Source organism: Sinocyclocheilus anshuiensis, unplaced genomic scaffold, assembly GCF_001515605.1.
Source record: "Sinocyclocheilus anshuiensis isolate Anshui unplaced genomic scaffold, SAMN03320099.WGS_v1.1 scaffold1102, whole genome shotgun sequence".
NCBI classification, from domain to species: domain Eukaryota; kingdom Metazoa; phylum Chordata; class Actinopteri; order Cypriniformes; family Cyprinidae; genus Sinocyclocheilus; species Sinocyclocheilus anshuiensis.
The window spans coordinates 1264692-1289063 of record NW_015539924.1 but is presented as its reverse complement, the minus strand read 5'-3'; the positions used below and the strand labels follow the sequence as shown (position 1 = coordinate 1289063).

The window sequence follows — 24372 nt, the reverse complement described above, 5'->3', positions numbered from 1 at the left end:
TGATGTAAAAGCATGTCCCGCCGCCGCGCGATTTCCCCGTTGATTCTGCGTCGCGATCTGCTCTGAACAGCTGAAAGCCCGGGAGACTCAACGCGCTGTCCGGAATGGCGTCTTTCAGCCAGGTTTCTGTGAAACACAGAGCAGCAGAGTTTGAAAAATCCTTATTTGTCCGGGAGAGCAGAAGGAGTTCGTCCGTTTTGTTGGGTAGAGAGCGGAGATTTGCCAGATGGATGCTTGGCAACGGCGTCCTGAATCCGCGCTGTCTGAGCTTCACGAGCGCACCGGCTCGCTTCCCCCGTCTGCGCGTCCTGAAGCGCTTGATCAGCGCTGCAGCTCCCCCGACTACATTGTCCAGCAAAACATCAGAATAATCGAAAACCGGTGAAATATCAGGTGGTGTGTACTTCCGAATGTCCAGCAATTCGTCTCTGGTGAAACTGATTGCAGGGATATAACTAAAGACAGGACAAACTAACAAAAACATAAAAACAACTGTGGAGCACGCCACGGAGGCAGCCATCAGCGTCGGCGCCATCTTAAAGTGGAGAAAAATTCATTACAAGCATGAAGCACCGACAGCGAGAGACTGTTTAGTGCTGCATCACATGTCTCCGATGAGAAGAGGTGGCTGATGCTGGTGGTTAGGCTACTGTATGATGATTGAAATCGCAAAATGGCCTCAACTGATTAGTGCAGAATGTTCAGAATGTTATATTTTCTAATGCACGCACGAATTGCATGTATTCTGACAGTGCTGCACGAGCCAGGGTTTCCAGGGTTCAAAGTCCAAAGCGCGAGGAAAATCTACGCTGAAACTGTGTTACTTGTCAGTTGCTCAGTAACATTTTTGTGAATTTTTTTTAAGGCATGTGACAATGTGATGCGTGCGACAAACATCTTCCCAAATTCGTAATGAGAATCATTTGTAAATATGATATAAAAAATATTTAAAAAAACAAATATTTTTTAATGTACAAATAAATGCAGCCTTGCTGAGCAGAAGAGACTTCTTTTAAAACATTAGAATATATTAGCCTACAGATCCCAATTTAAACACTATGTGTGAATGTTATAATAAATGTATTATTAGAGCTGATGTAGGGTAATAATTATTATCATTATTATTGTCTTTTTTATTTTATTTTACAGAACAACTTTTGTATTTTGAGAGAATTTCATGGTACTAATTAATATTTATGCAATAATTATGATACATTTTTCCCATTTAAAAATAGTAAAAAAAAAAATTCCTAATTTAAAAAAAACAAACATTTCAATTAATGCAGTATTTCAGATTAAAATAGAGAGTAGGCCTTTAAAAGCCAATTTTTAAAGGCAGAATAGCACCTCCTGGTGAGAGCAAAAAAAAGAAAAACCTGTAATTTCATGGTGTAACCAGATTCCTGTATAGGACTCTATAGAGAGGCTTGTGAATTCCCTAGTTGTTTTTATACATAATTGTTTACTTTTATTAGGCTGTGGATTTAAATGTATATTAAGGCATTCTCAAAGACTACTTTTTGTCAAGATTTATATTTTTTGTTGTTTTAGATGTTGATTTGAAGCTTCAGTTTTTGAATTACAACACGCAAATTCATCCTCTCCTACCGAAACATGTTAAAGTAGGTCTCCGGTAAACTGGGAGAAGAGCAGAGTAAACTTTATAGTTACCTACACAATCTGTATATGATATCAATAAAAACATGTCGTCAGATTATATTTTTTAGGATGATTATTGCCGTTTCCATAGACATCAGCGTGCATTTTACAAACTGTAAATGTATGGTTTTGCTAGTACTTATTTTAGGTTTCAGACATTTAAATACACATAAGTATTATATGGTTGAAAACAATTAATATTTGTGATAATATCACAAGCGCTTAGCGCGTCCGATCTGCCTCTGCGCCTGCCAAAGCGCGAAAGCGGATTTAAATTCAGCAGTTGATGACGTGACGCACTGAAAGTTCTAATCACACTGGTGTGAGGGTTGCGAGGAAAAGAGGGAAAATTCAAAAGAACTAAAAACGAACAATTGCTTCACGCCGAATTGCCGCTATTTCAAAGTGAAAGTAAAATGCGCACACCGCTTTTACAAGCTATTTAAAAGCGAAGGAAAGCGAGGAAAAGAGGGAACGCCCCGCCCCCACGGTGATACCGGTATTACCGGTGTTGTCACACGTCGATTAACCGGTGGGAAAATTTCCTCACCGGCACAATAGGTGTGTGTGTGTGTATACAAGTGTGTGTCCGCATGTGTGTGAGTTGGTGTGTTGATTTTGCACTCTAGATGTTTTAGTTTCACCCTTTTCTGTATTGTGGGGGATTTGTAGATTGTACGCACAAAAAATTTCTGTATTTTTTTTTTCTAATTTCCTATGGTCGGTCATTTTTGACCGAAGACCATGAGTGTGACTATTTTTTTTACGACCACTTAGCTTTTTCGAATCATGCCCTCAAAAAAAACTCAAGTGATTGCGCTGGCGCCGCATGCGCGCGCACACAGTTAAGAATTGCTACCTTGACAATGCCGCCTGTTCATTATCATAATAAAATACAGTCAGTCAAACATACGGAAAAAAAATATGTAGTAAAACAAATGTGGTAAAAAATATGTAGTAAAATCTGTGCCGTTAAGTGTTATCACCGCACCGCCGTGATGTTATGCAAAACATTTTGTTTTACGTGGATATTGGAACGCGAATCACGATGTCAGCTTAACATCGTGATGGCTGTCAGCCATCGGCGATGGACGATGGCATCGTCTATCGGCCCAACCCTATTTGTAATGTTACAAAAGATTTCTATTTCAAATAAAGGGTGTTCTTTTTAACTTTCTATTCATCAAAGAAAAAATGTAGTTTCCACTAAAATATTAAGCAGCACAACTGCTTTCATCATTAATAATAAGAAATGTTTCTTGAGCAGCAAGTTGAGTATATTAGTCTGATTTCTGAAGGATCATGTGATACTGAAGACTGGAATAATGGCTTTTCAGCTTTGCCATCTCAGGAATAAAATATATTAAAACAGAAGGCAGTTATTTTTGAATTGTAGTAATATTTCACATTATTTCTGATTTTACTGTGACCAAAAAATGCAACCTTCATGGGCGTAAGAGACTTATTTAAAAAAACATACACTAAAAATGATAATGCTATTAATAATAATAGTTATAATGATATTTATTAAATTATTTATTTTTCCCTTCTTGGTCAGTAGAGGAAAAAAGACCAATATGATATAATTGGGTCAAAAGTTTCCTTTCGATCAGGTATGCAAACGTTTCTCAGAAGGCAAAAAAATGTGCAGACACAACATGTTTTATTTAGTCGTAGTCCCTTTGTGGTCAGGGTTATTTTAAAAGTTTGTTGACGAGTTGTTTTTGTTTTGGTTTGGTTTAACTGCAGTCTGGTTAGCTTTAGTGCAACATGACAAATGTAATGGCCTGTATTTTGTTTGGAGAGGAACAGCTTTTTATTGTATTCCAGTCACCAAGGCTGTTGTGAACATGATGGTCCTGTTGTGGTAAACCAGCACTATCAAAGAGGGCACAGATTAAAGTTGTTTTAATCTTTGTTTTAATCAAGTCTTGTTTTATTGAGAGGCTAGATCTTGTTTTTTTTTTCTTCCTTTGATTTGTTTGGATTCAGGGGTTCAATCTTTTTTCTTAGCAAATGAATAAACCGCTTTACGTTAACATGAAGCAGTCTTCCTAAGCTATTTCACATCCATAATGTGAGATTTTTTGAGTGCAACAGTACAATTCAAAGAGAAACAAACTACACTACTGTTAAAAAATGTAGTTTTTGGAAAGAAATGAATAATCCTGTTCAGAAAGGATGCATTAAATTCATTACAGGAATTTATAAAGATTTCTATTTTAAATAAATGCTGTTCTTTTGAACTTTCTATTCATCAAAGAATCATGAAAAAATGATCAGTTTCCACAAAAATATGAATCAACATCTGTTTTAAACATTGATATTAATAAGGCTGAGCAGCATATTAGTCTGATTTCTAGAGGATTGTGTGATACTGAAGACTGGAGAATTAGCTGCTGAAAAATAAGCTTTTCCATCACAAAAATAAATTACATTTTAAAATATAGTAGAGAACAGTTATTTTAAACTGTAATAATATTTCACAGTATTGCTGTTTATGCTGTATTTTTGATCAAATAAATGCATCCTTGGTGAGCATAAAATACTTATTTCAAAAACCCCAAACTTAGACGTAATGTATTTTCGGACTTTGATGATTTAGGGGCAGAAAAGGTTGTTGTTTTTGGATTCATTTACATTGAAAAATGTTTGATATTTGCACGATATTATAAGGAATATTTAAAAGATTTGTTGTCAGACTTGCTCTGGGAAGTTCTCTGCGTGGTACCTTCACAAAATCACACTAGACAGGAAATCCCAACAACGTCTCATTTCCTCTCTACTCTCATTTCTCTTTTTGTCCCATGTCCAGCTCTGCTTTTTCTCTCCTGACCGTTGATAACCTTCTCCAACATCACTTTCACAATCACACATCTTTCCCTGATCCCCCTCTTTTGCCGTCCTGCTGTCAGGGGCAGATAAATATTTCAGTAATCCTTTTTGCATGTGAGGTGTTTGAAGGACTGGCAGGCCTGTGCATTAGAGTAACACTCTGATTCCAAAGTAAGCACTGGGAGTGTGTGTTTGTGTGTTACTGAGGCTCATCCGGCTGCTCCTGTATGCCACTGTGTGTGTATGTGTCCAGGTCACCGAGAGTTCATCAAAGCAAAGTGCTGACGCAGCCAAAACAAACACACACGCAGACACAAATATACACTTGTGTCTCTGTACTGAACAGAGTTTCTGACAGTGAAAGCTTTCTTTTCTCTTTTCTCTCTCACTCCGTTTTCTCTCTCTCTCTCGCTCTCTTTTTAAACTTGCATGGTTAAACTTTTAGTTTTTTTTTCTTTTTTTAATATAATGATTATATTTACTTTATTAATTATAATAATGTTTAATTATGTTAATTATATTTAAAAGTCACTGAAAAATGTTATGGGTTAATTTTACATCAAAATTTAGTAAAATAATTTTTCATTTAATTATAGGTGATCTTTAAATTTATCATAAAGAGTAATACCAGAGGTTTATTTTGCAATAATTACCAGCTGCATTTTATCTCACTTGTAACTCAGCTGTTTAACAAATAATAAATGGACGTTAAATACTGATATTGAGATATTTATATTGAGAACAAAGAGACTGTAAAGTGATATGAGAGGCATGAACCTGGCACAGTGTTTGAAATCAGTTACTAGGGACAAATGTATAAATCAAAATTTAGATTGACCAATCAGAATCAAGTATTCCAGTGCGCCATGCAATAATACATTTCCTTTACATTGCATGCCTTTATTTGTTTTCTGTCTGTGATCCCCGTTTTTATGTGCATGTTGGGAAGTAATGACATCTCATTGTCGACTAGCTTGATGTACGGATGAAAGCCTGACTCGGGCGCTGACGTTTATGTGCGAGTTAAAGCAGACGGGCCTGAGTATGTTTGCAGGAAAGCCAACAGGGTTTGAGAGATTGTACCCAAGAGTACCAGCCTGGTGCACAGTGTTCGAAAACAACCACTCACCTTTATTTGCCTTCCCATCAATCATCCACGGACAAGCCCGGCTACCCAGTATACACACACATACACCGAGACCTCAGCAGCCATTTCCTGTGTTCAGGCAATATTTCATCCACTATCAACTCTATTCTCTCAAATCTATTAAGAAGTGCTAATGGATAGACAAACAGTAGACCAGCTATGAGACCAGCCTGTGATGATGGACATTAAAATCCAAAAACGACTGCTCTTTAGTTTGGTTAATGAAGGAGGATGGCAGTAAAGTGACAGCTTGTATTTGAATATTTGCTTGCATCTTTGTTTTAAACACAAAAGAAGTATTATCTGGTTATAATCAATGTTAACCATGCAAATCCAGGATTAGTCCTTGACCATGTCCTAACCAGGAAATTTAATCAGTGTTGTTACTGTAAGCTAAAAATTTTATTAATTTTTGAGTAATTAAAACAAAGCTGAAATAAAATAAGACGATAAACAGAGAAATTGGCTAAAAACGTGCTGCTTTGGAAATGGACTGAAATTAAAATCAGTTGAAGTACTAAAATTACTAAAACTAAAACAAATAAAATAAATGAAAGCTATAAAAATAATAGAAAAAGTACATTCTAGCTATAGAAATATTAATAAAACAAGAACAAATAAAAAATGACAAAAGCATGTAACGAAATTACTTAAAATAAATTGAAAACTGAAAATATAAAAGCTAATAAAAATAGAATATAAATACTAAAATAACATTGGATGCAATAAAATTATAAAACAATGAAGCGTGTGTTTTTCATGTAGCTTACAGTTTTTGTCTGGCAAACAGCAATGACTGACATTTTGTTGATTGCTTAGTTCCTATTTCAATAGCATTACTGTGTAACCCTGCCCACAATGAATCTCATTGGTCCAAAATGGTCTGCTCTTCATAATTGTCTATTAAACATTAAAAATGGTTTAACTGGCAGTTATTGTGCAGCATCTTGTAGCATTTTTGCTTTCAAAGTTTCTTTTGATTGTTTGGTTTTTGATTATTGATGTGTAATTCAGCAATTTTATCTTTCATTTGTGTGTGTGGTTTATTTTTATTTATTTTATTTTTTTGAGTAGATGTTGGAGTCTTGTCACGTCTGGTTAGGAAACGTATTTAGAAAACAGCTGTTTTATTTGACAGACCTTGTTCTTTTGCAAGGTTTAACTGGGTCTCTGTTTAATTGGCAGTTATTTTAAAGCAACAGTCTCCATGCTTTTCCATTTTTTCCTCTAAAACCTTTTTCATTCTCTCTGTAATTGGTTTTCAATACTCCGCTCCAGGGCTGTCTTTCTATTGTTATTCTTAGGTGGTACAAATGACTGGGCCCTAGTCCCTCGTCTATTTCAACATAATTCAGTGAATGAAAAAGAAGATCCATGCCTCAGGTCTCAGAGAACATGTTATGAAAACCCTTTCCCCTTTAGTCTTAACCTTCTGCTTCTCAGAGGCTCTGACTCTGTCAAGTGCTCATTGTAAAATGACCTCTGGACAGCTGGGCATGTGAGCTCATACATATATGTATGTCTGTGCGTACGGTAGAATCAAGCTCTTTAAGACTCATTAATGCGATTAGCTGCTACAACTAAGCTATTTAGTATTTGTAATCTCATCCTTTCTAATGCTTCTTTTATTTTAAGCTTTTTTATATTAATCAGATTCATTAATCAGGTTATATCACAAGAGGATTCACAAAAATCTTATAATAGTGATGAAATTTCTTAAGATAAATTAGAATTAGTTTGTATGTCAAGTTCTTGTTCAAAATGCTGCTTTTTTGCGCTGCTTGCAGGTTACCGTAATAATCATAATAGGCGCACTGTTTTTGTTGCAACTGGCTTGATGGGAGTTGAACATGTCCTATGTAAGAATGTTTTCATATGTGCTGAACGCTGCTTAAAATTTTCATAATTATAAAATTGGCAGATTTTACCTTTGTGGTTTTAAGACAAGTCTTAAAGGGTTAGTTCACCCAAAAATTAAGATTCTGTCATTAATTACTAAACCCATAAAACCTTCGTTCATCTTCGGAACACGAATTAAGATATTTGTGATGAAATCCAAGAGCTTTCTGAACCTGCATAGACAGCAATGCAACTGACACATTCAAGGCCCAGAAAGGTAGTAAGGATATTGTTAAAATAGTCCATGTGACATCAGTGGTTTTTGTGCGCAAAGAAAACAAAAATAATGACTTTATTCAACAATTTCTTGAACATGGTAGTTGCTCTGCTGTCTGTGCAGGGTCAGAAAAAAAAAAGGATTTCATCAAAAATATCCGTGTTTTAAAATAAAATATAAATAAAAATATAAATGTTCCGAAGATGAACAAAGGTCTTAAGTGTTTTGGAACGACATGAGGGTGTGTAATTTCTATTTTTGGATGAACTGTCCCATTAATTTAAGTAGTTGTAAGCATGCATACTCACACATTTTTGTGTGAAATCTGTGTATGAATGTCTTTATGAACCAATTATAATTCACCAAAAACTTTGATACTTTAATATTTTCTAAATGTAGGAAAAAATGTAGGAAAAATTTAAATCACGTGCACAAAAAAGCAGACAATTATAAGTGTTAAGATGAAATTTCTATTTCCCAATTTTGGGCACATGGTTGCTCATTCAGAGTACTCCAAATTCATTAACTTTAGAACAAACTGATGGGCATACACGTGTGTTGTGAATGAGATGTTCTCCTGTGTGTACAAATACAAAAAAAATCCATGCAATTACTAGTGAATGACATCTTTTTTTTTTTTTAAGAACAATCCTAAGTTAGAAAATAAGATTGTACTTTTAAGACCTTTTCATGAATCGAAGGGGTTTCCTTGCATCAAGCCATGCTGAAAAAATGGGCTATTCAGAAACAGTTGTCATGTCACATTAATTAAGCACATTAACATATAGTCACCTCCATTTTAGCATTTGTATCAAACTGTGTTGAAATCCTGCACCGTAGTGCAGCTTCTGAAGTGCTGTTGAGCAGTTGCAGACATTGCTCTCCGCAGTGCTTCCAACTCTCATTTGTCTGCACTGCCTCCATCCATCACCACCAAGCTCTGCTTATCAGCATGGGGTCAGTTCCTGCCCTCTCTACCAAGGCCTACATTTAGCCCTGGCCTTGCGCAGCCTTGTCTAGCTGGGGCCAGACACTTGGCCCTTATCAGACGGGGTCTGAGAGTGGTAAATAAAGGTCTGGCCCGGGCTACTGCAGGCTGTCAGCAGGCCCGTCCCAGAGGGGAAATAAAACTCTTATTAACATGCTTCTGCTCATTGGTGCTGACAGCTTGATCAATCTGCCTCCTCTGCAGATGACCTCTGTGAACCACCGGATGCCCTGATGGAGACTGAAACGAATAGCTTGAGTTGCGCCATGGCCTCAAATCTGATACTGCAATACTCTGAGGCATTTTTAGACTTTTTTTTAATCACCTTACCAACTAGTCTACTTTGAAAATCGTTTTTGATAATACTGTCAACTTTTGCATATGTGTGAGAACAGCATGCAGGTATGCGTATGATGATTTCGACATTTATGAAGTGTGTAAAATGCGTCTGTCTGCTCCCACAGGACCCCGTGGTTTAATGGATGGGGCTTTAACTTACCTCGTGGCCAGTCTCTCCTCGATAAGTGGAACCAGATCCCTGAAGATGTAGATATTCTTATGACACATGGGCCTCCTCTGGGTAAGCACTGAAATGCGGATGTAACTGTAGATGTAGAGCATGTATACATCAGTTTGTGTCTGCAGATAGACTGTTGTATTTTAAAGTCATCATAAATGTGGTGATACGCCACTAAGGATGTGATGTTGGACTTTGTCCAGGGTTCAGAGATTGGGTCCCAAAAGAACTTCAGAGAGTTGGCTGCGTGGAACTACTCAACACAGTACAAAAGAGGGTCCGACCCAAACTCCACGCATATGGGGGAATCCATGAAGGTAAGAGCTTTGCACACTTATATAACATTTTATATATATAATGTATATAAAATGTTCAAAATATTAAAGTAATAATAAAAATATTACAAATTGTAATATATTTCAAATAATATATATGCGGATAAAGTATAAATGTGTAAAGTGTATATAAAACAAATGTATAAAAATGTTTTCTTTCTCATTCTCAGGCTATGGTATAATGACAGATGGCTATACAACATTTATCAACTCCTCCACATGTACAGTCAGCTTCCAGCCTACCAATCCACCAATCATATTTGATCTCCCCAACCCTGGAAACTCCTGAGACTCATTAAACCCCACCCCTTTTTCTACATAACTTTTCCTTACTTAAAAGTAAGTCTTTTTGTACTGCTTGTATTTAAAAATGCATGGAAATGTAATTTTTTTTTAAAGTCGGATTGAAGCCGACACCATTTGAATGACTATTGTAGGTAAAGAATAAATTGTGAATTCATATATGTAAGTTGTTTGCATCAGTTGCCTTCTGTTTTTTTCTTTTTTTATTGGTCAGGATCTTAAAAAGTGCATTATAAAGGTACTCCCAAAAGCGTCAGCAATACTTGACCATGTCTTATTTAATATTAATTGTGCTTTGTAAATTTAATATAAACTTATTTAAAGTTATGAACTCTTTGTGTGGTGTATTCAATTTTGGATTTAAATGAGTAAGTGCGTACTTCACCCCGTCAAAGGGTTCAATGGGTCTGATATTTATTACTCCAATCAGACTTTGCTCTTTTCTCATCAAGAAGACACATCTTTATCTACCAGGCCATTAAACACCATAAGACAAGCATTCTTCCTTTCAACATAAAATAGAGTGGCACAGTTTATCAAAAGATGGAAGCGATTGTGTGTTGTGAATTGAATTTCGCATTATTGCTATGCTGCTTTTGTCCTACAATTACAGTTTAGAAAAGGCTGAATATGCAAATTCTCCAGATCGCAGGCTGTCAGCAGGCCCGTCCCAGAGGGGAAATAAAACTCTTATTAACATGCTTCTGCTCATTGGTGCTGACAGCTTGATCAATCTGCCTCCTCTGCAGATGACCTCTGTGAACCACCGGATGCCCTGATGGAGACTGAAACGAATAGCTTGAGTTGCGCCATGGCCTCAAATCTGATACTGCAATACTCTGAGGCATTTTTAGACTTTTTTTTAATCACCTTACCAACTAGTCTACTTTGAAAATCGTTTTTGATAATACTGTCAACTTTTGCATATGTGTGAGAACAGCATGCAGGTATGCGTATGATGATTTCGACATTTATGAAGTGTGTAAAATGCGTCTGTCTGCTCCCACAGGACCCCGTGGTTTAATGGATGGGGCTTTAACTTACCTCGTGGCCAGTCTCTCCTCGATAAGTGGAACCAGATCCCTGAAGATGTAGATATTCTTATGACACATGGGCCTCCTCTGGGTAAGCACTGAAATGCGGATGTAACTGTAGATGTAGAGCATGTATACATCAGTTTGTGTCTGCAGATAGACTGTTGTATTTTAAAGTCATCATAAATGTGGTGATACGCCACTAAGGATGTGATGTTGGACTTTGTCCAGGGTTCAGAGATTGGGTCCCAAAAGAACTTCAGAGAGTTGGCTGCGTGGAACTACTCAACACAGTACAAAAGAGGGTCCGACCCAAACTCCACGCATATGGGGGAATCCATGAAGGTAAGAGCTTTGCACACTTATATAACATTTTATATATATAATGTATATAAAATGTTCAAAATATTAAAGTAATAATAAAAATATTACAAATTGTAATATATTTCAAATAATATATATGCGGATAAAGTATAAATGTGTAAAGTGTATATAAAACAAATGTATAAAAATGTTTTCTTTCTCATTCTCAGGCTATGGTATAATGACAGATGGCTATACAACATTTATCAACTCCTCCACATGTACAGTCAGCTTCCAGCCTACCAATCCACCAATCATATTTGATCTCCCCAACCCTGGAAACTCCTGAGACTCATTAAACCCCACCCCTTTTTCTACATAACTTTTCCTTACTTAAAAGTAAGTCTTTTTGTACTGCTTGTATTTAAAAATGCATGGAAATGTAATTTTTTTTTAAAGTCGGATTGAAGCCGACACCATTTGAATGACTATTGTAGGTAAAGAATAAATTGTGAATTCATATATGTAAGTTGTTTGCATCAGTTGCCTTCTGTTTTTTTCTTTTTTTATTGGTCAGGATCTTAAAAAGTGCATTATAAAGGTACTCCCAAAAGCGTCAGCAATACTTGACCATGTCTTATTTAATATTAATTGTGCTTTGTAAATTTAATATAAACTTATTTAAAGTTATGAACTCTTTGTGTGGTGTATTCAATTTTGGATTTAAATGAGTAAGTGCGTACTTCACCCCGTCAAAGGGTTCAATGGGTCTGATATTTATTACTCCAATCAGACTTTGCTCTTTTCTCATCAAGAAGACACATCTTTATCTACCAGGCCATTAAACACCATAAGACAAGCATTCTTCCTTTCAACATAAAATAGAGTGGCACAGTTTATCAAAAGATGGAAGCGATTGTGTGTTGTGAATTGAATTTCGCATTATTGCTATGCTGCTTTTGTCCTACAATTACAGTTTAGAAAAGGCTGAATATGCAAATTCTCCAGATCATAAAGATACTGTACCTGGTCTGATTTAGCATTTAGCACATATTAAAAGTGGACGAGAACTTTCAATATAATTGGGTCTGCCTCAGGAGATATACAGAGATAAATCTGGTATCTCTCTGTAAAGATTCAAACACAATTGTTTATCCCAGATTTGCAAAAGCTTCTCATTCTATTGGTTTCAAAACTGGAAATGACATTACAACACTAAGCCATTTCATTTCTCCTCATCTCCATTTTTAGTTGTTGTAATAATGTGCATTGTATATTTCACTGTGGATCTGCAATCTTGAGCACAAAAAAGTTTTCTGTATTTTCTGCTATTGTGAATGCTTTCTTTATATGTTTTGTGACTTTTTTATCCATTGTGACATTTAGCCAAGTTTATATGCAAATAAAACTGCAAGATTTTTATCTGATGTCTGTCATTTATCTTTTTGTCTTGCAAGTCAGTCAATAGAAATATTATCAACATTTATACACCCTTAAGTCTCTCCAAACCTGATTTAGTTTCTTCTGTGGCACACAAAAGAAGTTTAGAAGAATATATTGAGCTGTTTTTTCCCCACACAATTAAAGTGAATGGTGACTAGGGACTGTCAAATATCAAATCAAATGCATAATAAAAATAGTCTTAAAGCCAATATACTGAAATATTGCTTTACTGTGTGTGCTTACAATTCACTTTCATTGTATGGAAAAGAGCAACTTGTACAACTTTTAGAAATATATTCTTTTTTTTCTTCTTTTTTTTTGCTTCACAAAAGAAAGTCATATTGGTTAGGTTGAGTAAATGACAAATGTTTCATTTTTGGGTTAACCATCCCTTTAAAAGTTTTATTTCTTTCCCACACAGTACATAACGATACATTTTATCTGTAGTTTAGCAACGGCTTTGATTGATTAATGAAGTCTATTAATTACCCCACATCTGTCAGACTTGAAAAAGAATAGATAGCGCTGACAGGGATGGCCATAACCTCGTGTTGTCCTGTCAGATGCTATTGATCGTGGAAATTTGTCAGCGCAGCCTTGGCATGCTCGTCTGATGGATGTCACAGGCTGATGCTAACTCTGACCCCATGTGCTCCCGCTGATAGCAGCGGCAAAGATGTTCAATCAGCCGATGCTTCACAGTGTCAACTGACGCTAAACGCTAAAAAGAAGATGCAGAACGGGTCGTTTTTTTCATCAGCATAACATCAGACTCTCAAGCTCAGGTTTAATACATGAGATCAGACGCGACGCTTGGTTTCACATACCCTTCCCCCAAGCAAAAACGTTTATATCTTGAAAGTGTCCTGGAATTTTGGGAGAGCGCTGTTTCCTGTTCCTTCTATTATACAATCATGACCTGCTCCCTTTTGTGGAACCCATAGAGTAAAATTGTAGAACATTCCCATTAGGGATAGATTTTTCCATAAATAGATAGAAAGAGACACACATTCTAATACATATATAATGGTTTCATTTCAGGAGGTATATCATTTGTACTTGATATACATCGCTCTGAAATACTCAAATCTGATTGGTAAATCACCGCACCTAGAATATTTCCTAATATTCACTATTGTCTATAAAAATGCTTATCCGGTACCAGGTCCTTCACACCAAAAATTATAACTAGGCCAATAAAGATAGCTATAACTATATTAGCATCCACATCAACGGACGATAATGTTCTGTTAATTATAAGCCCACGCTGCAGTTTTATCGTCTGCTGCTTTAAATGCTCGGTCTCTTTAAAGTGGATTCTGATTGGCTGTAAATGTTTTTCATGTTCATCAGCTGGAAAAAAATATCCTGTTTCCAATTATATCATTCCTCTTTGTCCTTATCGTTAAGGCCCGTTCACACCAGTCATTATTTTTGTTTTCTTTGTGCACAAAAGTCTCGTAGCTTCAAAAAATAGTTGAACCACTGATGTCACATGGACTATTTTAACAATGTCCTAACTACCTTTCTGGGCCTTGAATGTGGTAGTTGCATTGCTGTCTATGCAGGGTCAGAAAGCTCTCAGATGTCATCAAAAATATCTTAATTTGTGTTCCGAAGATGAATGAAGGTCTTACGGGTTTGGAACGACGCGAGGGTGAATAATTAATGACAGAATTTTCATTTTTGGGTGAACTGTCACTTTAATGTCTATCTTGTTCCATGTGTAACACCAGTCATTTGTGTCACCTTGTGTTACAGGACATTCCCTATTCTTTCCAGTCCTTTCTTAATCCTAATAACAATCTTAATCCTATGCTTAACCTGATCTTGATCTTGAAACAAATCCTAATCCCTTCCATCCCTAATCTGAGAAACCAATTATTGCTGCTCAGTTCATTATAATATGCTTTATAGATGTATATACCTTAATTAGGTACACATAGAGAACAACCTTTGTATGGTATTTGAAAATACATCTTTGATATACCTAAATTAAATAAACTTTTAAGTAGAGCATCTGAGCTCATGCTTTTATTCTACTTTCCAATCATTAAAAATAATCACTAAGGCATTTTGTGCATATTGTTAACCTATGCATAAAACAACTCACAACCTGCTTTTGCTCAGTTTAAATATCTAAAATCATTAATGATGGTTAATTTCTATTGATAATAAACAGCCTTATCCAATTCCTAAAAATATAGTTGTTGAACTGCTAACAATGCTAAACATGATGCATAGAGCTTTAAATATATTCAAACATATACCATATAATTTAATAGACAAAGCCCAGTCTTGAGGGTTTTGGCTCCATCTTGTGGTCAAAGAAAGCTTGTTAGAAACTGCTATGATTATATGATTATACAATACAAAGGAGTAAGTAATTTTTTTATAATTCACCATTTAATGTCATTTATCATTTTTGAAGTTTTGGGTCAGAGTTGCTAATTGCATTTAGTTTCAAAAATATATTAAATATATAAAATATATTTTCTCTGCAGGTTTAATTATAACTTAATTTTACTGATTGTACGTTTAATTAATTATATAAGATGTCCTTTATGTTTCTTATGGTGTGGTTTCCATTTGAGTGGAGTAATGTTATCATTCTGCTTATATTCACCGTTCATATTCAACGTACCTGGAGTTGGGATGAATATAACTCCTTCAAGACATCCCCTCTTTACTTGTGTTGACAGGAAAGCCTTTGAGCATGTCTCTTTTTCTATTGGTTCAGAAGTCGGCACATTAGTCTAGCGCTGGTGGATGCAGAATTAATTCCATCTTGAGCATCTTGAACACCCTTGGGTTTCATCGTGTAGGCTATATATCTTTCATTTATTTATGCATCCTCTGGGAAAATGCTAATCCAATACATGCAAAAACATTAAAAAAAAAAGTGCATGCATCCAGTTATTTCAGAACTACATCATTACTACAGTACTTCATTACCTGATCTAGTTCATTATTAATTAATAATAGATTAGTATTAGAACACTGACGAGTTTTGTGCTTACATGGCTGAATGATATGAAGCATAACTGCTGATTTGAAGGATTCTGACACCCCCTGTTGACCATGGAAGTCATAGTGGCCAAATCCTGCAAGTGACAAAGGTAGTGCCTTAAAAATGAAGTATAGAACACAAACACACACACACACACACACACACACACATTGGGTTTCCATCTTTTATGGGGACATTCCGTGGACATAATGGTTTTTATACTATACAAACTATATAGTATAGTTACTATATAACTGTATTTTCTATCCACTTACCCTAACCCTACATCTAAACCTAGCCCTCACAGAAAACTTTCTGCATTTTAGATTTTCAAAAACTTAATTCTGTATGATTTACAAGCTTGTTTCCTCATGGGGACCAAAAATGTCCCTACAAGGACAAGGATTTTGGATATTGCCATCTTTGTGGGGACATTTAGTCTTCATTACATAGGGAATACCTGAACAACACACACACACATTTCCATAACAGCAACAACAACAACAACAATAAATATAGGAAAGCCATTCTTATCAAATAGCCACATTTTTCTTTAAATTTATGACATAGGACATTTACATAATGGGTTTCAGCTGTCTACTGTACAAAGCATGTGATAAAAAGTACAAACATGAATTTTGTTGTATTTATTCTGACCACTAGGGGGAACCAGATCTCCATGATCTACACTTTTTTTATTTCTTTCATTTATTAAGTTTATATATAAATGTGCATTTTATTTTCATATTTACATCCACATAATTATAGTATGTATGTGTGTATATATATATATATATATATATGTATGTGTGTGTGTGTGTGTATATATGTCTATGTATATATATTCAGTTTATATATACATATGCAAATATATTTTTACATTTTTAGATGTATTTTTATTTTCATATACAAAAAAAATTGTGACAATTATTAAAGAATTTAGTTACACACATACACACAGTCAGAACATTAAAATATAAATGTCACTTGTCTTTTGGCAAATATGAGTGTTAATGTGTGACAGTGTGTCCTGAGGGTAAAGTCACAGTCAATCTGAAAGTGCCTTTACATTCTAGTGCCATAGAAACATACACATAAACTCACAGTCTCTAACACTTTCTTTATATCAATATTGTTCTACGTTTCAAAACAAACTATAAAAAAAAAGGAACGACTCACACTAGAGGGCTAGATCACAGTAAGGCAGACACAGATGAGGTATGTTAATATTTCATTCAAAAGAGAATCAATAATTCAGAAAGCTGAAAGTAAAGCGGACACCCAAAAAAGCCAACATGAGACGACAAGCATAGCTGAGGTCAAAGGTCTCTGTCATAGAAACTAAACTCACTTTACAATAAACGTATAAAGTTCGATTCAAACTAGCAAGCAGTCAGTTAAATCACATCAATTAAACACTCGATGAGTGTTCGAACACTGACTCGTCGCTATAATTTTCAACCCTCCTTTCTGTACTCTCAAACTCTCTCTCATACTGCCTGGGCTTTCATCCCGAAAACAGCTTTCAAAATTACAGGCCTCACATTTGTTTTACGACCAAAACAATTATGAAAGTCTAAAGAATCGACTAATTAAAAGGTAATTTCGTCTCATCAGATCACAACCGCACCCCCCTTTCCCAAACATCCCATCTCCAACCTCTCCCCTGTCTGCAGTTGGGGTGGCCCATCAAGGCCTGACATTTAAATGGGCCGATGTTGAACACATGCGGAATGATGGGACTGAATCAGATGGAGCTCCCCGCTGGGATGATTAGTGTGTGGCTACTCAGCCACATTGCTTTCTCTCAATCAGAGCGAAGCGTCTTCATTTACATGCGCTGGCTGCTGTCATTAGTGCTTATGCAAAGGAGGCGACTGATTCTGAGGCCGGCTCACCTGCAGCATCAAAGGCTCGGGCGGTCTGGATGTGAACACACACACATTTACACGTGTTTGAACAATTGTGTCCATAAGTTTACACACCCTTTTAAGTATATGCATTTTTAATAATAATAATAATACAAATATTTATTATCATGAATATTTTTATATTATTTTACATTTAATTAAAATAAAAACATTTAACACAAAATTAGATTTGTATGTATTTTTTTATTAAAAATTTAATAAAACATTTAATAATAAAGCATTTAATAAAATACTTTCTACGTTTTAGTTAATTTTTTATTTATATTATTTTATTAAGTTACATTTTTACTTAAAGATTTTAACATGCTTTTTAACAATTTTCAAAAATAAGCAATATAGTCTTAAAAATAGTCATAAAAAGATGCACAACAGATATCTAACAGAAAATACAACAAAATATTTAACAAAAACATTTTTAATTTTTTATATGAAAAAAAAGATTTAATAAAACATTTAATTTTTCCCTTTATTGAATGATTAATTTTTTTTAATTATTTTTATTAAATTATTATTAAATTATTTTTTTGATTTTTAATATTTTTAATATTTTTCAAAAATGGTAAAATCTTAGAAAATAATGTTATGAAAAGTACGACGGCGTTTTAGTGCCACGTTAAAAAATTAAAAATCGAAGACATAAGTCTCAGCTTTCAAAATCAGTTTTATAGCGAAACACAAATTATGTGACAAATTAATGATCAGATCGCTGTATTTATGTGAACCAATTCATTCAATTATACTGTTTTCTTTGTGAAAATTCCAAAATTCCAAATTAGTGAAAATTCCACCACCTACTCTGCAAAAACGTCTGTGGCGTCCAAACTTTTAATCCTCACATGTAGCCTATTTAATTAATAAAACGTTCTAAAAGTTGAAGTGGGCTCCAACTCGTTAACATAAGTTATATTGTTTTCCTTTCTGAGGAAGCCTGTAGGCTATAACATGTAAGTGACTATTCACAAGCTGTTTTATTCATGGTATAATACAGTAAATGATTGGACATTATATTTAACGTCTTCCATTCATTATTTGTAGCACGCCAGCCACCCAGTAATCGCAATAATTTTGTGCTTTGTTGCTTTTAATATAACACAGCTCAGCTTTCTAATTCTGTCAGTTTTATCACGAAATACAAATTATAAATGTGTTTTCCTCTTTATTTCAAGTTTATAGCAAGATATAAAAGTGAAGGAACATCAGAAGGCATGAAAAAACTGTATAGTTCATTTATAATGAAAATAATGTCTCATTATTGTAATCGGAAAGACATGCTGCTTAAACTGAAACAAATACAGTGATCTGTCACGCCACATTAAAGAGCGTGAAAAAAACAGATTATTGTAATATATTGTTTGTATTTCGCTATAAAACTGACAGATTTTGAAAGCTGAGACTTTGGAATATCTCCCTATCTCCATATCTCCTATGAACATTTAAGAACATGTTTTCAAATAAAAAAATATTTAACTTAGATCTTCATTTTATAAATATTTGTAACATTTAAACAGAAAAAAAGAAATTAAAAATTCATAAAATGGCCCTGAAGAAGATACATAACAAATATTTGCATAATGACAACAAACAAATATGACAAAATAATATTTTACTCAAATTATCCAGTCCAAAACTTTACATACTGCTGGCCTCAAGATCTCAACAATCTCAATCTCAAACGTCTCAGATTTTTTTATATCAATAAAACAAACATTAAATTCTTCCAAAATCAAATTATCTAAGCTGTTGAAATTTTATAGCTCTATATTTTCAACAAATATCTTATTTGTGTCTGTTATAATCTAAGCACCAAAGTTAATACTTCAGTATAATACAACTGTGAGCTCAATTAAGTCTCAAAGACCACATCTAAGCAACAAAACTGTGGTTTAAAAAAAACAATAAGTTCTATATATCATTTAACTATTGGAGGTAGAAGAAAATGCAGCTGTCATGTGGTGTTTTTTGCTGCTAATGTCCAGTATGGTGTCTCAGTTTGACTCTATATGTAGCACGCATGTGAGTTTGTGGAAGTGTGTGTGTCCTCTTCAGTTCCCCCAGGGTTCCTGGTCACCTCCTCAACAAACAGACGACTTTGCCACGCTGTGGCTAAAGCACCTTCTGCAGCCCCTCACTGGCCATCACACCCCGGGACACATACCCCAGAGTGGACGGCTGCAGCTGCTGCCGATGCCCCACAGTGACCACTTCACACAAAACCTCACGTCTACACACACACACACACACACACACACAGAAACCCAAGGTCGTGTCACTGCGGGCACGCCTGCCTTTCTGTTGGGATATGGTGATGATGCTTTGTGATTGACTGAGGAGATCCGTCTCGTGTCTGTGTTCAGGCCTAAGCTGACCCACAACCACATAATCAAACACAGTTTCTATCTTAATGTTGTAATAACTTCTTGTTTTTATGTTCTCTTTTGCTAGAGTTAAATGTTACAAACTAAGTATATGCGACCCTGGACCACAAAGCCAGTCATAAGCAGCACGGGTATATATGTACTGTAGCAATAGCCAACAGCACATTGTATGGGTCAAAATTATCGATTTTTCTTTCATGCCAAAAATCATTAGGATATTAAGTAAAGATCATGTTCCATGAAGATATTTTGTGAATTTCCTACCGTAAATGTATAAAAACTTAATTTTTGATTAGTAATGTGCATTGCTAAGACTTCATTTGGACAGCTTTAAAGGTGATTTTCTCAATATTTTTATTTTTTTGCACCGTCAGATTCCAGATTTAAAAATAGTTGTATCTCGGCCAAATATTGTCCTATCCTAACAAACCATACATCAATGAAAAGCTTATTGATTCAGCTTTCAGATGATGTATAAATCTCAGTTTAAAAAAATGTACCCTTATGACTGGTTTTGTGGTCCAGGGTCACATATGTGCCAGAATGTTGTCTACAGAGTTTTTAGGACACATACTCTCAGTTTTATTATAATTCAACTCAAATTAATAGAAAAGAGGGATATATATATATATATATATATATATATGCACAAAAATATTTCAGATTATCCAGTCCAGAACTCATAACACTGGCCTCTTTCCGATCTCAATGTCACAAACTGTTCTCAGATTTTTAAAATGTATACTAAATGATGTAAATGATCTTCGTATAATCAGAGAGTCAGGTAATTCTGCAGCTCTGATTCTACTGGACTTGAGTGCAGCCTTTGATACAACAGATCATGGGATTCTCCTTAAGTGTTCATCACATTTAGTTGGGATCTGTGGGACAGTTTTACAGTGGTTCAAGTCTTATCTTGCGAATAGAGTATTCTCTGTAAAGTATGGTGACTTTTTCATCTACAGGTTCTATTACCTGTGGGGTTCCTCAGGGTTCTGTTATTGGCCCTGTATTGTTTTCCTTGTACATGCTGCCTCTAGGCTCGTTTTTAAAAAATATGGCATGTCTTACCATTTGTATGGTGATGATACACAACTTTATCTCCCTTTGAAATATGGAGAGAATTGTGGTTCAATTTTACTTTTGGCATGTCTGGAAGAGGTGAAGAGCTGGATGGCTCACAATTTGGTTCAGTTAAACCAAAGTAAAACAGATATTATGATTTTTGGCCCCACCAGAGGATGCTCAGACATTGCCACTTATTTAGGTCCTTGGTCAGCCAACTGTCATGACCAAATAAGGAATTTAGGAGTTGTGCTCAATCCAGATTTGAAATTCGAAAAGCAGGTTAATGCTGTGGTTAAGAGTTGTTTTTTCCAGATTAGGTCTCTTGCTCGATTAAAACCTATTTTGTCCATGAACGATTTAGAAAAGTTTATTAATGCCTTTATATTGTCTCGTCTGGACTATTGTAATGTTTTATATGTGGGGTCCTGTCAGACCATTATTTCACGCTTACAACTAGTTCAGAATGCAGCAGCTAGGCTGCTTGTGAGTGCTAAGAAAAGTCAACACATCTCTCCTATCTTGGCCTCTCTCAGATGGCTACCAGTGAGCTTCAGGATAAAATAAAGGCACTGAGGGACTTGCACGAGGGTGGTCACGACCCGGAAGTTCTCAAAGAACTCCGCACCGCGACGGACCTTGCACTACGAGCGACGAAGGTTACAGCGTGGTCTCTGGGCCGTAACCGAGACGTTCTGTTGTATGTGTTCAAGGCAGTGCATGGAATGGCTCCTGCTTATGTGTCTGAGCTTATTACTTTCCGTCAGTCATCTAGGGCTTTAAGATAAAAAAAATAAGTTGTTTCTTACTGTCCCACAAGCTCATTTAAAGTGGAAAGGGGATCAGGCCTTCGCCATTGCAGGTCCAAGGCTTTAGAATAGCCTACCATCTGAGATTAGAGAGATTACATCCATAAATGTTTTCAAAGCTGGGGTTAAAAATTATTTCTTGTCATTAGCTTTCAAAAAGTTGGGCTAGTATCTGTGTTTTTACTTGGATTGTTTGTGTTTTATGTATTGTATGTAGCTGTATGTTGATTGTACAGCACTTTGGTCTGCAGGTGCAGTTGTAAAGTGCTTTATAAATAAAAGGAATGAATGGATGAATTAATAAAATAAAATATTTAATAAAATACATTATTTAAATGATTTAATTTTTATTTCATTATTTAATTATTTATTAAAAATAATTAAATGAATGTTCCTCAACTGAGATAGAGTAGCAGCTCCAAGGTTGTGGGTTCGACCCCCAAAAAGCCTTATAAAGTATATTCCATCAATGCCAAATGCATAAGCAGCAAGTTTTTTGCTTGCGAATTTCTGTCCAGATGGAAATTCTGGGTAATTTGCACATTATATCATGTATTTTATTTCTATCCATACTTGTTGTTGCAACACGAAGTCATTCTGAACAGAGATTTACAATTATGGAATAATATGGAAGCCACATCACTAAAAGTTTATAGACCTCGCTACATATTGTGGACGTAACCAAACTGAAATTTCAATACTAAAATAGCATTACCTTCAAAAAATGCAAAAAAATTCTTTAAGGAATCAAAATGCAAAATTTTTTCAAGGTATCCAAATTAATTTCTTCAAGGTATCAAACGGTTTGTCAGTCTCTCCCATACACAGAATCTTTGAAACCTGAGTGTATGTGTGATCTCTCTTTCAAGTGTAAAAAATCTTGTCTGTTCAAATTACTTTTGTCACCTCCTCCCTACTGTAGCTAATTACTGTACAGACAGCCTACAGCATTCACACACACAAACACACACTTTCGCAAACACATACACGGTGCGCAGGTCTATCCACAAATATCAAGTGACAGGGCAGTGGGTCCCATCACCTGAGGTCAGAGAGGCCGCAGACCTGCCGCTTGGCTGGACACCACCAGAGATGGACAAATCGGGAACAGATTGTTCCTGACACAATTTGTACGGCAACCTGACAGGACACACAGAGCCGGTGCTGCTGGGTGCCGCTACCACTGCACATCAGGAGTGACAAGTCTGCTGCGAATGAGAGGTTCGCTAAAGGAGCGACCGCACGCTTGAGGAAGAGAAATGGACACAAACAATGGATGGATGAGTGCATATTGAGAAGGATGGATGAATGGAAGGTTCCCAAATGCTTTAAATTTACTTTCAGAGGTTTGAAATGTCACAGCTGTAGAAATATTCACAAAACCACACAAAATTGTTGTAGCAGATTGTCTTAGAAGTTGTAGTTTTTAATGTTTTTCTAAAAATTTATATGGGGCAAGTTGTCATTATGGAACCTGTCATTATTATTATCCCATTATAGGCTTTTCAAATTAATTTAAACAGTAAAACAATTCGGAAATACAAAATAATTCAATAACTAGCTTAAATGGAACATTGGTTTGACTAATATATAAAGCATTATTTTCTAGAGCAAATGCTCTAAATTTGATCAAATTTTAATTACAAAGTGAAAAATAATGTCACAATAGAGCATGTGATGAAACAGGTTTTCAAAGTTTTTTTTAGCAAAATTTAAACAGTTAAAAACTGTGGAATATAAACAATTCATGAACTAGCTGAAACGGAAAAGCCAATGTAAAAAAAAATAAAAATAAAAATAAAAATAGCAATACACTGTTTTGACTTAGATAAATCCTGTCTGTAAACATGTGACAACTTGCCCCAATTAAAAAACATACAAAACTACAGCAAACAATTAAAATAAAAAAAAAAACAATTATGAAACTCAAAATAATTTGAGAAATAGAAAAATGTTGAATCCAAAATAAAAACGGCTAACAGAAATTATGTATGAAATTGTTTGAAATTAGTAGAAAAAGAAAACACGTGACAACTATATATATATATATATATAATTTGGTTAACCTATACATTTTATATAAATTTGTAAACCACACGTAATAACTTGGCTTAATAACTGCTTTAAAGTGAAACTTTGAAATAAACTTAAAAAAAAAAAAAACACACTGGTACATAAAAAGCTAATCAATCATAAATCAAGCAAATATCATGTAAGTGTCACGAGGCACACACACGAGGAACGAGGAGACGCTGGAGAATACTTAGAGAGAACTTGGGACTGGGAACACTTTTTATACACACAGGAGGAGGGGATGACGAGACACACCTGGGAGCAATGAAACGTCAAGGGAAACACCTGGGACAAATGAACTAATCAGGACAGGAACAGGAAACTAACCAAATAAGGGCATGGGAAGGCACATGGGGAGCAGGACACACAAAACATGGAACAGAGTCTGACATAACGCCCCCCTCCGGAAGGCGTGTCCTCAGCCATATA

General features: G+C 35.3%; 1 protein-coding gene and 1 long non-coding RNA gene across 3 annotated transcripts in view; both read left to right on the top strand.

Annotated features, from left to right (window-relative positions):
* mpped2 (metallophosphoesterase domain containing 2b) overlaps nt 1–10537 on the top strand; it is a 43802-nt gene extending 33265 nt beyond the window's left edge. For both annotated transcript variants that reach the window (XM_016483739.1, XM_016483740.1), the window contains exons 5-7: nt 9210–9325; nt 9466–9579; nt 9768–10537. In XM_016483739.1, coding sequence (XP_016339225.1) covers nt 9210–9325; nt 9466–9579; nt 9768–9886 — 349 coding nt within the window. In that variant the 3' untranslated portion in view covers nt 9887–10537. The remainder of the gene's footprint in view (nt 1–9209; nt 9326–9465; nt 9580–9767) is intronic.
* Nucleotides 10538–10876: 339 nt separating this feature from the next.
* On the top strand, nt 10877–12614 carry LOC107686678 (uncharacterized). The gene is made up of 3 exons (XR_001634062.1): nt 10877–11025; nt 11166–11279; nt 11468–12614. It is a non-coding gene; the product is annotated as an uncharacterized LOC107686678 (long non-coding RNA).
* The last annotated feature ends 11758 nt before the right edge of the window (nt 12615–24372 follow it).